This window comes from Otolemur garnettii, unplaced genomic scaffold, assembly GCF_000181295.1.
Source record: "Otolemur garnettii isolate 467f Iridium unplaced genomic scaffold, OtoGar3 scaffold00032, whole genome shotgun sequence".
In the NCBI taxonomy this organism is placed as follows: domain Eukaryota; kingdom Metazoa; phylum Chordata; class Mammalia; order Primates; family Galagidae; genus Otolemur; species Otolemur garnettii.
Window position 1 is genome coordinate 58,941 of NW_003852427.1, and position 17,493 is coordinate 76,433.

General features: G+C 39.2%; 1 protein-coding gene across 1 annotated transcript in view; it reads left to right on the forward strand.

Annotated features, from left to right (window-relative positions):
• DOCK3 (dedicator of cytokinesis 3) overlaps window positions 1-17,493 on the forward strand; it is a 492,344-nt gene that overhangs the window by 16,332 nt on the left and 458,519 nt on the right. The window contains exon 4 of the mRNA XM_023512988.1: window positions 5,850-5,934. Coding sequence (XP_023368756.1) covers window positions 5,850-5,934 — 85 coding nt within the window. The remainder of the gene's footprint in view (window positions 1-5,849; window positions 5,935-17,493) is intronic.

Consider the following 17,493-nt stretch of genomic DNA (forward strand, 5'->3'; position numbering starts at 1 on the left):
AGCCGTCATTGTTGTTTGGCGGGTCCGGGCTGGGGATTCGAACCCGCCACCTTAGGTGTACGTGGCTGGCGCCTTAGCCGGTTGAGCTATAGGCTCCGAGCCACTGATCAGTCTCTTGCCCTATTTATGCAATCTAGGTTGGCTTGGCTGTGTTTAAAGCACATATAGACAAAATCCCTCTGTTAAGTTTTATGTTCAGTTGACTGACTTTCACACAAACACACCTTCCTATTCTTTTACACTGGTTTTGCTCATCATTATACCCTGCACTTAGTGGTGTCTGTACTTGGAAGGGGCTAGGTGAATGCATTTGAACAATAATGTGAGTTTATTTTTATGCTTAGCGGACACTTATTAACTAACTGGTATTAATTCCCTCTAGATCAATGTATTGATGTAGAATAATCTCTCAAACTAATATGACTGAATTGATTATCATCACTTATAGCCTTAGTACTTAACTTTCACAGTTATTAGTAGAAAAACAACAGGTATAGTGGAAATATCACAGGGCCAAAGTGAGACTGACCTAGCTTGAGACAAGCCCATCCTTGCTTCCTGTATAGGTGACCTACTTAACCTCTCTCTGGGCCTCAGTTTCCTCAATTATGAAATGGGTCTAATACTATCTACTTCTCATAATGCTTAGAGATGATGTACATAAAGAGTCTAGCCTAAGTAAATGTTTGGTAAAGGGTAACTTTTATCAGACATATCCTTTTATATGCTGTGCTTTCATTAGTATTGTTATTATCTGTGTGTCCTTTTAATTTAAACATTACAAAATAGCACTGCTCACAAGGAATCTTAACATCTTCATCTTTTCTCAATTGATTATGGGAGAGAACTAAATCCTGATGCCCTAAAGCATCCATTGTATGTAACTAATTAACCTCAAATTATTTTTAATGTTCTGTGGTTTACATGAGGAATTTTAGAAGAAAAAGATAAAATAGAATATGTAATATTTATAAAGAATGCTTAGTATTCTTTTCATTAAAAATAAATGTAAAATTCAAAGTATTTTAAAGAGATTCTAAAATATTTTAGAGAGAATAGAGATGTGTGGCCTCAGAGAGTTCCATCTGAAAGAATGAAGGGTCAGGAGTCGGTCCCTCATTTGCTGCTATATTCCCAGTTTCAACATGAACTCAGTGCAGAATAGGTTCTAACATGTATTTATTGACTTATTGGAATGAATGAATGAGTGATCAATTATGAATAAGGAAAGACTGTTTTTGTGAAGATTGTTCACTTAAGCATTTAATAAGACTATTTTATTAATAGAAAATTCAGCTCTATATTAGAACTCTATGTGGATGTACCTAGATGTTTGCTTCCCTATTTGTGTCTATTTAAAGAGTTTTATTTAGACACTGTATGTCTTTGATCACAATCCCTGTACTTTAAGTCATATTTTGGCTCATGATGTAACCTAGTGATAATAATTATAGCAGCAATGGAAGTTCATAATACCTGGCACTGTGCTAAGTGCTTTACATGAACTAATCCTTATAACAGCCTATTCTATCAAGTCATATTGTCTAAAGATTAGACAATCTTTAGCCAGGATAATACAAGCCAGCCAATCTGATAATACAAACCAGGCAATCCGATATCAGAGCCGACGTTCCTAATTACTCTGATACACTCCCTTTATTTGCTGTGAAGATAGAGGTCATGTTGATTATTCCTTGTCCTTACTGTCTCTATTCTTATAATAAACCATAGGGATAAATAGCCAGGAACATCTGTTTTAGGGTAAAGTTTGCACTGAACATGTATGTATTGCTTCTCACTATGTAATATCTCTGCCTTTTTTTTCCCTATGAGGGCAGTCACTGATTTAATTTTTGTAAAGCATTCTTTCTTCATTAAAGATGGGCTTAGTAGAAGGAATTATCTTTGGTTTTACCAGATCACCCACTTGTATAATAACCATTATACTTATTTCCCAAGATAATGAAATTAAGAATAAGGTACCATGATGTAGCTACTTTTTAAAAAATTATTAAATGATAGCTGTATACATTAATGCAAACATGGGTACAGTGTAGTGTTTTCATATATAATTTGAAATATTTTCATCAAACTGGTTAACATAGACTTTGTGTCATTTACTTAGTTATTGTGTTAAGACATTTATACTCTAGTTCTAGAAAAGTTCACTTGTACCCTTGTTAGACAGACCATATAGGTAATCTTTCCAGTGTTCTTCTTAGCAAAGTATCACAAAAATGGTAGCTACTTCTAAAAAAGGAAAAACACTCTGCTCTCAAGAGAGGGTTAGCATGATGAATAAGAACATTTGCTTAACTCAAAACTACTAATTTGCCTACTGATTTATCTTGCATAATTGCTCTAGTACATGATAGGTCATCAGAAAGTATCTGTGGATTGAGTAGATGGCTATATGGTTGACCAGATAATCAAACTAGTGATAACCATAATGCTAAGATGGACTTCTCATATATGGCAATCTCCAGACAGGCTGATCACTGTGCATTATACACTACCACAGAACGCATACATTCTGTCCTAGCTCTACAAACTTCGATGCAACCTGCATTTTACTTAAGTTGTTGTATCTAGAATATCAGTGTGATTGGATTTTTTACTGAGTCCTTTCCTTGTTTCCTAATTGTAATACACTATTCCATATATATATATATATATATATATACCTCCAATAGTTAACAGAGTATGTGTGAAATGTTTTCTTTTCAATTTTCTTTTTTTAAATTTACAGTAACTACAGAAAATTTGGAAAATACTTTAAAGGATTAACTTCAGCTGGGCACAGTGGCTCATGCCTATAATCTGGGAAGCCGAGGCAGGAGTATCACTTGAATCCAGGAGTTTGAGGTTTTGGTAATCTATAATGATACCACTGTACTCTAGCATGGGTGACAGAGCCAAGATCCTGTCTCAAAAAATACAATATAGGTCAGGGTTGGTGGCTTACACCTTTAATCCTAGCACTCTGGGAAGCCCAGGCGAGTGGGTCATCTGAACTCAGGAGTCCAAGACCATCCTGAGCAAGATTGAGACCCCATCTCTACTAAAAATAGAAAAAGCTAGCTGGACATTGCAGCAGGTTCCTATAGTCCCAGCTACTCGGGAGGCTGAGGCACGAGGATTGCTCAAGCCCAAGAGTTTAAGGTTTCTATCAGCTATGACACGATGGCACTCTTCTCAGAGTGATAGAGTAAGACTTTATCTCAAAAACAAAAAGACAATATAATACAATACAATGATGAATTTTGTAATTTAAGTTTCCTAATGCAAATGCTAATATCATCCTTCTGATCATTCCATTGTTTTATCATATACATGTAACTATATTTTAAATATTTGTGTTTTATCTCTGAATCTCATAATTTAAAATTTATTTTTATGAGAAAAGGGGTAAAAAAGATGTGCTCCAGTTTTCTCTTGCTCTCTATAGATACTCCTGTCTTTGCATGGAATAAATGTTAGAAGCTAGAGGCCTGAAATTGTTTCAGAGAAATTACAAATAGCTAATAATGCAGGTAGAGTGAACACTATTCAGGTGATAGGCACACTAAAAACCCTGACTTAAGGATTATAAAACGTATCCATTATTCATGTAACAAAACATTTGTACCTCCTCAACATTTTGAAATTTAAAAAAAATGAATGAGACCTAATAAGAGGTGATAGAACAGAGTCTGTCTTTGATAGAAGGAAATAGGATCTCAATGATAGAAAAATAAAATCTCTTACAGATTTAAATGTAGTTAACTTCAATAATGAGACAGATTCAGTAGCATAATTTAATCATAAAACCATACTCTATTGTGGATGTGGCAAACAGTCTATTATTGATCTTCTCATTATGCAAAACTGAGTTATTTTTAGGATTTTGTTCCAAATGATGTTTTTCCTTATTATTCTTTAATAGAAAACATGAGTTTTTATCCTTTAATAGAAAAATGTTTTTCTTTTTTCTTCTCTATTAGAAAGTACACATGTAAATTTTAATTTTTTTTCTTTTAAAGAGTGCTGTGGTGTCACAGCACACAGCAACCTCGAACTCCTAGGCTCAAGTGATTGTTTTGCCTCAGCCTCCCAAGTTAGCTAGGACTACAGGCACCCACCACAATGCCTGGCTACTTTTTTTTTTTTTTTTGAGACAAAACCTCAAGGTGTCGCCCTGGGTAGAGTGCAGTGGCATCACAACTCACAGCAACCTCCAACTCTTGGGCTCAGACAATTCTCCTGCCTCCACCTCCCAAGTAGTTGGGACTACAGGTGCCCGCCACAACGCCCGGCTATTTTTTGGTTGTAGCGGTCATTGTTGTTTGGGCCTGGGCTGGATTCGAACCCACCAGCTCAGGTGTATGTGGCTGGTGCCTTAGCCTCTTGAGCCACAGGCGCCAAGCCTGCCTGGCTATTTTTTGTTTTTTGTTTGTTTGTTTGTTTTAGTAGGCCTAGGTTGGGTTCGAACCCTACCCACTGAGCTATGGGCACTGCCCATAAATTTTAATTCTTAATTACAGGAATCATTTTAGCATATGTTATTAGTATCTTTGCTTCTAGCTTCTTCATATAGGTTTGATTTTCCATTTTTACACATCCATTCTTATTGCAGTTTGTTTAACCTCTTCAGATTTTTTTTGTAAACAAGATGTGAATTTATATAAAATCTATATTTTGGATATCTGATTTCATTTTAAATGAGTGGGAGTTTTATGTATAGAAAGAACCTATAGAATTATTTTGCTAAAGCTTTAAAGATTGTTCATAGTCTAGTTGAAGAGGAAAAGTAATGATACTCCTCCCATAATCCTGTGAAATATTTTTGCCAGACACAATTTTATAATTCTTGTTTTGGTAACAAAGCATATCTGAAACCCTGTTGAGAGATATAAACTCTCTTCTCTGAGAAAAAATCATGTATAACACACACAGACTCATCCAGCAGTTTCAGTGATTCATAACCTTCTAACTCCATTGAGTTCCAGGTTTAGAACTATTGTCCTAGAGCACCTGTTCTCAACCTGTGGGTTGTGACCCCTTTTTAACAATGAAAATACACTGCAGCATTAGCAAGGTTGAAAACCACTGTCCTAGAGCATCAGAAGGGAGCTGAAATTTATTGAATGTAAATTATGGGTCATATTTGAACCCAAGGATTCTGGCTATGTCTAGCATTATTTCCACTGTCTAATACTGCCACCCAATCAATCATTAATTAACATTACTTCTTTCTTCCTGCTCCACATTATACCAGAGTTTCTTGATCTTGTCTTGAGTAGTAATACACTTTGATTAAACTTCTATCTAATATTTCTTAAGATATTGGTTTTAGCACATGACCATGTCTTTACCAATTTGAGCATTAGATTGAAAATGAGATAAACTCAACTGCATCTCTCTGAGTTTAGTAATTTTAGGAAGTGATTTTTGTTGTTTGAATTACAAATCTACGTGGATCCTGAATAATTTTTTCATCCTAATTGAAGGATGCATAACTGAACTATGTGTATGCTTGCAGACTGGGGAGAAATAGGAAAGTAAATATGACTTTTTGATTTTTTAAGAAAACCCATCTTTAATGAACTCAAGCACTGTATAAATGTGAATACTGAATGAAACCTTTTTTACCTTCATAAATGGAACTGCTTGATGACTTAAAAATCCCTGATCTTATTCATTTACCCAAAGGTAAACCCAATTAGATATTGCTGGATAATACATGTTTCTGCTGGGACAGTGTCTGAACCTCTGTCCACAAGATCATGGCAGTTGTAGAAACAGCTCAGGTGCAGAAACAGATGAGTAATCTGAGGATGTGACATGCTAAGTGTCTTTCTCTTTACTAGGCATTTGGGCCTGGACCTGGTGCCTCGGAAGGACTTTGAAGTAGTGGATTCGGACCAGATTAGTGTCTCAGATCTCTATAAGATGGTAAGAAATCTAACATGGGTTAGTTTATTCCTGTATAGTTCATTTTTTCTCTTTTATTTTACCTAATGGCATTATAAACATTCTTGCTAAAATTGTTTCTTTGTCTCTTTCCCAATGTACTTAAGGGGTCTTCCTTATTCTGACAGTAGATATTATAATTGCTTTCTAAATGAAATTATTATGTAGGAATGCTGGGCTTAATGTCCTGCCTAGGGGTAACTTCTCTGTTGACTTTGCTGGTGAACCAGAGTTTCTTCAGCCTATGGCAGTTGCTAAAGTTATGTCTCTTTTCCTCCATATTGGTAGAAAGAGCCAGTTACTGAGTAATGCAGCATTTGAACCTGGAAATAACATAAGTCTTTCTACAGAGACACACCCTCATAGGTACTTATCTATCTATCTGGGTTATTATAAAAAATCTGTTGAGTTGACATTTTACAGGCTGGATGAGAAGTAACTAAAAGGAAGGTATGACATTTTAAAGTAAAACAAACCTCAGAAACCTAAGGTAATGATTAAGCTTAGACTGAGAGACTGGTGAGACTCAGTGAGTTTATATTGGTGATAACTAGAATTTCTAGAATCTTTTCAAGAAAATTTAATATTTTTAGGGAATATAGAGGGTAACAAGTATGTTGCTTGGTGGAAGTCCTAAGGAAACTTGACCAAACAATATACAAATAATATATCCGTTGCTTCTATGTATTTATTTGTGTATATTTACTAGTGTACACAAGCAGTTGTGTACTGTTGATTTAACTCTGTTCTATGAAATATATAATAGGCATGAGATACAGAGGTTAAAGAGGGCCCAGCACAGTGTCACACACGCTTATTCAAAGTTACTTAAGTCAAGAGGATCACTTGAGCCCTGGAGTCTGAGACTAGCCTCTTTAAAAGTGATCCTTAAGAGGATCACTTGAGCCCAGGAGTCTGAGACTAGCCTCTTTAAAAAAAGAAAAAGATGGCTCAGTGCCTGTAGCTCAGTGAGTAGGGCACCGGCCACATACACCAAAGGTGGTGAGTTCAAGCCCAGCCTGGGCCTGCTAAACAACGACAACTGCAGTAAAAAAAATAGACAGATATTGTGTTGGGCACCTGTAGTCCCAGCTCTTAGGGAGACTGAGGCAAGATAATTGCTTAAGCCCAAGAGTGTGAGATTGCTGTGAGCTGTGATGCAATGGCACTCTACCAAGAGTGACATAGTGAGATTCTGTCACAATAAATAAATAAATAAACAAAACTAAATAAGTAAAAGAAGAAAAAGATGAACAAAACTTATCTCTTCTCTCAAGAATCTCTTTGTTCTTATCCATTATGGGTCATGGAGGATCAGATTAAATTTCCTCCCAGGACAATGCAAGTAAAATTTTCATACAAAGTTGTATGATCAATGTTAGAGAATTGATGGATAGTTCCACCTGATGCTTGCTCCTGAAGCTCATGCAGGGACCCCATGTTAGAAAATCTGCTCTAGTGGAATCAATAGGCCATAAACAAATAATTGCCATATATGTGCTGCATTGCATAATTAAAGTATACATTGATGCTTGTTAGAGGTTGTGACTCATTTCCTGGGAATGGTAAAAAAGGAGAGAATTCTTAAAATGTAACACAGCATAGGGAGAGGTAATTCCAGGAAAGTATAAGACATTTAATAATTTTGTCATGGAAGTATATTTTGCTGAGTGGGAGTAAGGCCAAAAAGGAGGTAAGAGCCAGATCATGAAGAGAGTTGTATGTCCCAAATTGGACTTTATGCAGTAGTCGGATAGAATCATGAAAGTGACATGATCACATATGGGTTTCAAACATTGACTCTGTTTTTAACAAATGTAAAATGCAGAAGACTGGAATCAGGGAGTGGAGAGAACACAGCTTATTCTGTATTCTGAGCGTAAAACTCAAGTATTAAAATAATTTGTACATGTAGAAAGAAAAATGACTTTTTCAAAAATATACAGGGGCAGCTGCCAAATTGGTGTATTATATATTGTGGATTCTGTTTTTTGAAAGAATTTTTTTTATTATTTTTACATCTAACAAAGGAAAAAATTAAAAAGAGGGTAAGAAATGATTCCAGTGGGATGATTTTAACATGTAAAATGCTCCTGTGGTTTGTTTGCTTGCTTGCTTTCTCCTTACCCTGCCCCCACCCACACACACACTTTCCATAGAACTTGACAATAGAAAGCAAAAACCCTCAACGGTTGTAAATCATGCAATAAAAGTTGATTACTTATAGATAGGGACTTTGGATCACTGTATAGACTGTTAAATTTGATTTCTTATTACCTATTGTTAAATAAACTGTGTGAGACAGACCAAAAAATGTCTAGCCATTATTTCTTGCCTGAAACAAGGCAAGACAGCAATAGAAATGGAGAAAAATGCAATGAGAATATTACAGATGCTTGAAAGTCAATTGATGAATTTTGACAATCAATTACATGTGGGAAGTAAAGGGAGAAAGAGAGTTTGAGGCTAAGAACTCTTTGTAATGATTACCCAGAAGACACTATTTTTGTAGTGAGAATTTTCGATTTTATTCTAAGTGTGAAGAAAGCCTGTGAAAGTTTTTGAGCAGGGGAATTACATGATCTGGCTTACATTTTTAAAGAGCCCTCCAGATGCTATATGGAAAATGACTTGAGAGTGGTGGTGTATGCCTATAGCAGTCCTAGCTAAGGAGGCTGAGGCAGGAGCATTGCTTGAACCCAGAAGTTTGAAGTTGCTGGGAGCTAGGCTGATACCATGACACCTTAGCCTGGGCAACAGAGTAAGTTTTTGTCTCAAAAATACTCCCAAAATCAGGACATTAAGGAAGAATTCACTGAAGAGATGGATATTTTAAGGAAAAAGCATAACGGAATATATCAAAATGACAGAGTCAGAGAAGATCATAATATAGTGCAAAGTTTCAAAACAGACTAGACCAAGCAGAAGAAAGAATTTCAGAGCTTAAAGACAAGCCTGTCAAATTAACCCAGTTAGTCAAAAATGGAGAGAAAAAGAATCAAGAAGAGTAAACAGGGGGGAGGGGCAAGATGGCGGTCTGGAGCCAGCCTCCAACAGAAACTCCTGTCCAGAGAGAAGGATAATGTCCAGAAAGTACCCAATGAAGCTGAAGACTGAGAGCCCAACTGAGAGAGAAGGGTGATATCTGCTGGTCACCTCTGTTGAGGCAAGCTGTGACTCCAAGAAAGCAAATTTCAGGTACACAATTCATCCCAAAGGAAAAGTGTCTGTCTCCTCCCCCAAGAAAGTTGTGTTTTTCTTTTCTTTTTCTCTTCATTTGCCCCTTTAGGTTTTCTACAGGCAAGCTGTGAACTGAGGACCTCTTGTCTCACCCTATGGGTGAGAGCTGTAGGAAGTGGGGTCTACTTCCCCAGACGGACCCTGTTGTGATTCTGAAAACTCCCTAGCCAGGCAGAAATTTGAACTAACATTTTCCCTGCCATTCTGAACTTCCAGTCCACCCTTCCCCCCTTGCCTGACACTCCAGAAGCCTAACCCCTGTAGAGACTGTGGGAGGTGGCTCATGAGCAGCCCCCTGCCCTGCCAGAGCAAGCACCCAGCACTCCATCTGGCTAGAACCATGTGCCCCACACCCTGAACCCTGCCCTGCTGGAGCCTCCACACTGTGCTCTGCCTTGCCAGATTTGTGGACTGAGTGCTCTCCTTGTCGAAGTCACCAGGTGCCCTGAACTGCCAGAACTGTGTGCAACGTCCCCCGCCCTGCTGCTGGATCCATGTGCCCTGTGCTCCTGGAGCTGCTCCTACATTCTCTGGCAGAGGCAGTTGCCTGGGAGATGCACAGGGTCACTTCCCACAAAGATTTGGTAACAATACAGCAACCCCTCTGGAGTCTAATCTTGGAGAGACACCTCCCCAACTCTGAGGACTGCTGGAGGAAACCAGACCTTGCTCTATAGGGATATTGGTGCTGCCGAGCGGCAGGGGCTAAGGCTCTCTGGCTGAGGGAGAAAAGCATTTGCTGACTTGTTATCCTTAGGATTAGACTGAGTCCAAGTGGAATACTTGCCTGTGGCTACTGAGTACCCAAGGCAGGCAGGCCTCAGCTCCCCCAGCTGGCTGGTAGCAAAGGGTAGTGGCTGGACTGCTGGGGCTTGACATTCCTTTGACTCTGACAGGCGCAACCTCCCAGCACATCTGCTTATTGGAGGAAGCAGCCCTGTGGGGTCACCAGTGTCTGGGCATAAAAGAGGAGCAAAGTGGAGAAAGAGACACAGCCCCCTGGTCCAACTCTGCTACCAGGTGGTCATTTTTGACTCCACAGAGCATTGGAGCAAGCCAAATTTGAGCAGCTAGTAGACCTCCACCATCTAGTTGCTGGAGACCTTTCGAACTCTTCCCATTTGAGACTTCATACTAACTGGGTCAATTGGTTTGGAACTCCTAATGTGGGCCAGTCTCCCAAGGACTCTGTCAGATGATAGCCTGGTTGTGTGGTAATGGGAAGGGTTGATTTTCCTCTTCCAGTTGTTGTCCACAGGGATGGGCTGTTTTAATTGCTTGTATTTCTCCATAGTTAAGACTTCAGCAAAGTCACTGATCCACTAAGACCAGACAAGAACCAGCTGAATACAAGATAGAGCCACCTAACCCCACCACACTAAACAATCTGAGGTTTCCTGAACCTCAGACTTTAATAATGTATGGGTCCTTTACAAAAATATAGGGAATAAGCTGCAGCCATCAGTCCCAGATCCTTGACAAAGAGCTGGTCATCCACAACCCCATGAACTCCCAATCCAATTTCACCTTACCTGCCCATCTAGCTAATGGTAAAAAACAATCATGAGGTGGAAGCAGTGGAAAAACTCTGGCAACATGAACAATCAGAATAGATCAACTCTCCCAAGGAATGATATGGCAGGGAATGCACAAGATCCCATTCATAAACAAATGGCTAAGATGTCAAAAATCGAATTCAGAATTTCGATAGCAAATAAAATCAACAGAATGGAGGAAAGGAGGGAATTAGAATTTCAAGGAGTAATTCAAAAGATGTCTCAAGAATTCAATGAATTCAAAGACAAAATCACCAAAGACTTTGACACATTGAGGCAGCCCTCAAAGATCTGAGAAATACAGTAGAATCCCTCAGTAACAGAATGGAGCAGGCAGAAGAAAGGATATCTCACAAAGCTTTTGAACGCTCCAAAAAAGTGGAGAATAAAAATGGGTCATTCTCTCAGAGAGCTCTAGGATAATTTGAAGAGATCTAATATTCACCTTAGATGAATACCTGAAGGTGATGAGGTTGCTGTGAAGGATACAGAAGCTTTACTCCATGCAATAATCAAAGAGAATTTTCCAAACATACCAAGAGATTCTGAAATCCAGATAGCAAACAGTTTTCGAGCACCGGCATGACACAACCCAAATAAAAATTCTTATAGACACATCGTAATTAGCTTCACCAAAGTTAATATAAAGGAGAAAATTCTGCAAGCTGCAAGACATAAGAAAACCATAACCTACAAGGGGAAGAACATTAGAATGACTGCAGATCTCTCTGCTGAAACCTTTCAAGCTAGAAGAGGATGGTCAATGACCTTTTATCTCCTTAAACAAAATAACTTTTAACCCAGGATCCTGTATCTGGCTAAACTGAGTTTCATCTGTGATGGAGATATGAAATACTTTCATGACATTCACATATTGAAGAAATTTGCCATAACTAAACCAGCTCTCCAAGATATCCTCTGACCTATCCTCCATAATGAACAGCACAATCATCCACCACAAAAGTAAACTCACTCATAAACTTTTGATCAAATTCCAACTTCCACAGTGGCGAAAGGATTAAAAATGTCTGCTGGACTTTCAAAAAACTCAATACCCGAAATACTATCTGGCTTCTCAGTACTCTCAATTAATGTGAATGGCTTAAATTGTCCTCTAAAGAGGCACAGGTTGGCTGACTGGACACAAAAACTAAGGCCAGACATCTGATGCATTCAAGAATCCTTACCTTAAAAGATAAACATAGACTCAGGGTAAAGGGATGATCATCTATATTTCAGGCAGATGGAAATCAGAAAAAAAGCAGGTGTTGCAAATTTATTTCCACATATAATAGGCTTTAAACCAACCAATGTAATGAAGGATAAGGATGGGCACTTCTTATTTGTTAAGGGTAACACTCAAGATGATGAGATTTCAATTATCAACATTTATGCATCCAACCAGAATGTGCCTCAATTTATAAGGGAGACTCTAACAGACATGAGCAACTTGATTTCCTCCAGCACCATAATTGTTGGAGATTTTAACACTCTTTTGGCAGTGTTGGATAGATCCTCCAAAAAGAAGCTAAGCAAAAAAATTTTAGACTTAAACTTAACCATTCAACATTTGCATCTAACAGATATCTACAGAACATTTCATCCTATCAAAACTGAATACACATTCTTATCATCCCATGGATCATCCTCCAAAATTGATCACATTTTAGGTCACAAGGCTAACCTCAGCAAATTTAAAAGAATAGAAATCATTCCTTGTATTTTCTCAGACCATCATGGAATAAAAGTTGAACTCAGTAACAACAGAAATCTGCATACGCATATAAAAACATGGAAACTGAATAACCTCATGCTGAATGATAGCTGGGTCATAGATGAGATTAAGAAGGAAATTACCAAATTTTTGGAACAAAATGATAATGAAGACATGAACTAGTAGAACCTCTGGGATATTGCAAAGGCAGTCCTAAGAGGGAAATTTATAGTGCTGCAAGCCTTCCTCAAGAGAATGGAAAGAGAGAAAGTCAACAACTTAATGGGACATCTCAAGCAACTGGAAAAGGAAGAACATTCCAACCCTAAACCCAGCAGAAGAAAATAAATAACTAAAATTAGAGCAGAAATAAATGAAATTGAAAACAAAAGAATCATACAACAGATCAACCAATCAAAGAGTTGGTTTTTTGAAAAGGTCAATAAAATAGATAAACTTTTGGCTAACCTTACCAGAAGTGGAAGAGTAAAATATCTAATTTCATTGATCAGAAATGATAAAGGCCAAATAACAACAGACTCCTCAGAAATTCAACAAATCCTTGATGAATATTACATAAAACTCTAAGAAGTATGAAAATCTGAAGGAAATAGATCAAGACTTGAGAACACTCCACCTTCCTAGCCTTAGTCAGAAAGAAGTGGAAATGTTGAACAAACCTATGACAAGTTCTGAAATGGTATCAACTATAAGAAATCTCCCCCAAAAGAAAAGCCTTGGACCAGAGGGCTTCACATCAGAAGTCTACCAAACCTTTAAAGAGGAACTAGTACCTATATTACTTAACCTTTTCAAAGGATAGAAAAAGAAGTAATACTTCCCAACACATTCTATGAAGCAAAAATCACCCTAATTCCCAAACTAGAAAAGACTCAACAAGAAAACTATAGAACAATATCTCTAATTAATATTGATGCAAAAATATTCAATAAGATCTTAGCAAACAGAATCCAACAACACATCAAACAAATTATACATCATGACCAGGTGGGTTTTATCCCAGATTCCCAAGTATGGTTCAATATACATAAATCCATACATATACTACATCACATAAACAAATTTTAAAAAAGACCATATGACCATATGATTCTCTCAATTGATGCAGAAAAAGCTTTTGACAATATCCAGCATCCTTTCTTGTTTAGAATGCTTAAGAAAATAGGTATAGAAGAAACCTATAGAATTTCTTAAACTGATAAAGGCCATCTACAACAAACCCACAGCAAATATCACATTAAATGGAGTCGAATTGAAATCATTTCCACTCAGATCAAGATCCAGGCAAAGATGCCCACTGTCTCCACTGCTTTTTAACATTGTAATGGAAGTCTTAGCCATCACAATCAGGCAAGAGAAGGCAATCAAGGGTCTCCAAATAGGACCAGAGGAGATCAGATTGTCACTCTTCGCAGACGATATGATTGTATATCTGGAAAACCTCACGGAATCAACTACAAAACTCCTAGAAGTGATCAAGGAATACAGCAATGTCTCAGGTTACAAAATTAACACTCACAAATCTGTAGACTTTATATATACCAACAATAGTCAAGGGGAAAAAACAATCAAGGACTCTATTACCTTTACAATAGTGACAAAGAACATGAAATATCTGGGAGTGTATCTACCTAAGCATGTGAAAGAGCTCTATAAAGAGAACTATGAAACTCTGAGAAAAGAAATAGCTGAAGATGTTAACAAATGGAAAAATATACCATGCTCAAGGCTGGGAAGAATCAAAAATTGTTAAAATGTCTATACTGCCTAGAGCAATCTATGTATTTAATGTAATCCCTATTAAAGCACCTCTGTCATACATTAAATACCTGGAAAAATTAGTACTTCATTTTATATGGAAACTGAGAAAACCTCGAATAGCCTAGACATTACGCAGAAATAAAAACAAATTGAGAGTAGTCACACTTCCAGACTTTAGACTATACTATAAATTGATAGTGATCAAAAACAGTATGGTACTGGCACAAAAATAGAGGTAGATATATGGAATAGAATTTAAGACCAAGAGGTAAACGCAGACACTTATCATCATTTGATCTTTGATAAGCCTATTAAAAATATAAATTGGGGGAAAGATTCCCTATTCAACAAATGGTGCTGGGTGAATTGGCTGGTGAGCTGTATAAAACTGAAATTGGACCCATACCCTTCTCCTTTAACAAAAATTGACTCTCCCTGGTTAAAGGATTTAGACTTCAGACATGAAACAATAAAAATTCATAGAGAGAGTGCAGCTGAAACACTTGGAAAAATTGGCCTGGGAGAATACTTTATGAGGATGACACCCCAGGCAATTGAAGCAACATCAAAAATACATTACTGAGATCTGATCAAATTAAAAAGCTTCTGCACTGCCAAGAACACACTAAGTAAAGCAAATAGCCCTCAGAATGGGAGAGGATTTTTGCAAGTTATATTTCCAACAAAGCTCTAATAACCAGAATCCACAGAGAACTCAAACTAAAAAAAAAAAAAAAGTGATCCCATTTCATTGTGGGCAAGAGACATGAACAGAAGCTTCTCTGAAGAAGATAGGAGCATGGTCTATAGACACATGAAAAAATGATCATCATCATTAATTATCAGAGAAATGCAAAGCAAAACTACTCTGAGATACTATCTAACTCCAGTAAGTGTAGCCCACATCACAAAATCCCAAACTTCAGATGTTGGCATGGATGTGGAGAAAAGGGAACACTTCTGCACTGCTGGTGGGAATGCAAGCTAGTATGTCCCTTTCAGAAGGAAGTTTGGAGAATACTCAGGGATCTAAATGTAGACCTGCCGAATTGGGGGGCGGAATCAAGATGGCGGACTGCAGCCAGCTTTTCACAGAGGCTCCTGTCCAGAAGGAGACTTAAAGGACAGAAGTTTAGCAAGTAAGCTGATGGTTTGGAGCTAAGCCAAGAGAGAAAATGAAGAATGCACAACAACTTTGCTGAGGCGATCTGTGACCCTCAAAATACAATTAAAAGGTATAAAATCTACCACTAGTGGTAGTGGAGTCCTCTGCTACTAGAGCCACAAAAGTAATGGTCAGCAGCGGAGGAGTCCACTGCTCCATGCAGGCCCATAACTGCTTGCTAGAGCCCCACGTGCCCCACAGGGGGCAGCTCAGGAGTCCCCCATTCTGGGCAGGCCCAGAATTTCTTGCTAGAGCCATGTGCACCCCATGGGGAAGTGGTGGAGGAGTCCCTCACTCTGGGAAGGCCCAGAAATGCTTGCTAGAGCTGCGCGTGTCCTGTGGGTGGCGGCGAGTCCCTAGCTCTGGGCGGGCCCAGAATAGCTTGCTAGAGCCACACATGCCCCACAGGGGGTGGCAGAGGAATTCCCAGCTCAGGGTGGGCCCAGAACTGCTTGCTAGTGTGTGCTTGTCCCACAGGCAGCTGCGGAGGAGTCCTCCATACGGAGCGGGCCCAGAACTGCTTGCTAGAGCCTTGTGTGCCCTGTGGGGGCCAGGGAAGGAGTCCCCTGCTCCAGTCGGGCCCAGAACTGCTTGCTAGAGTCACACACGCCCCGTGGGCAGCAGTGGAGGAGTCCTCCACTCCACGCAGACCCACAACTGCTTGCTAGAGCTGCATGTGTCCAGCGGGTGGCTGCGGAGGAGTCCCCCACTCTGGTCAGGCCCAGAACTGCTTGCTAGAGCTGCACGCCCCGTGGGCAGCGGCAGAGGAATCCTCAGTTCTGGGCAGGCCAAGAACTGCTTGCTAGAGCTGTGCATGACCTGTGGACAGTGGCAGAGGAATTCCCAGCTCTGATGGGCCAAGAACTGTTTGCTAGAGCTGTGCGTGTCCAGTGGGCTCAGCGGAGGAGTTCCCTGCTCCAGGCTCCCACACTGGGCGGGCCCAGAACTGCTTGCTTCACCTGTTCACAACCCACCGGGCAGTGGCAGAAGAGTCCCTGGCTCCTTGCTTGATAGAGCTGTGCATCCTGTGAGTGGCGACGGAGGCATTCCCCACTCCAGACACATGCTGGGAGGGCCCAGAATTGCCAGAGCTGTATGCTACCGGCATCCCGGCCAGCTGGCCAAGAATTATGAAAGGAGGGTCAGTTGAGAGGGAAGCATACTAGAACAGTGGTACACAAAGGCGAAGAGCAGCAACCACTGCAGTGGGAACAACAAGGCTCACACCCCTCAGGGACTTTCGGGCAGACATGCTCTGCCTCTCTGGACAACCAGAGGAAGCCGGCATCTTCTTCGGTGGAGGCCACTGATTGAAAGGTACTGGTACGGTCCCAACACCATGTAATTCAGCATGGAGCGGAATCAGAGGAAAAACTCTGGTAATTCAAATAACCAGAGTAGATCAACTCCTCCAAGGAAGGATGGGGCAGGTACAATTGAAGATCCCATCCATAAACAGATGGCTGAGATGTCAGAAATCGAGTTCAGAATTTGGATAGCACATAAAATTAACAGAATGAAAGAAAAGAGGGAATTAGTATTTCAAGACATTGTTCAAAAGATGTCTTAAGAAATTATTTAAAAGATGTCACAAGAATTCAATGATTTCAAAGATAAAATGACCAAAGATTTTGAAACACTGAGGCAAGAAGTTGCAGCACTTAAAGATATGAAAAATATGGTAGAATGTAGAATGGAGCAGGCAGAAGAAAGAATTCAACAATTTCAAAGATAAAATAACCAAAGATTTTGAAACACTGAGGCAAGAGGTTGCAGCCCTCAAAGATCTGAAAAATATGGTAGAATGCAGAATGGAGCAGGCAGAAGAAAGGATCTCTGAAATTGAAGACAAAGCTTCTGAATGTGCCCAAGCATGCAAGGATGAAGAGAAATAGAGAGCAAAGAAAACTAATATTCGTCTCATAGGAATCCCTGAAGATGACGAAGTGGCTTCACAAAGCACAGAGGCTCTACTTCATGAAATTATGAAAGAGAACTTTCCAGACATGACAAGAGATTCTGAAATTCAGATAGCAGACAGTTTCAGAACCCCAGCACAACTCAACCCGAACAAGACATCCCCC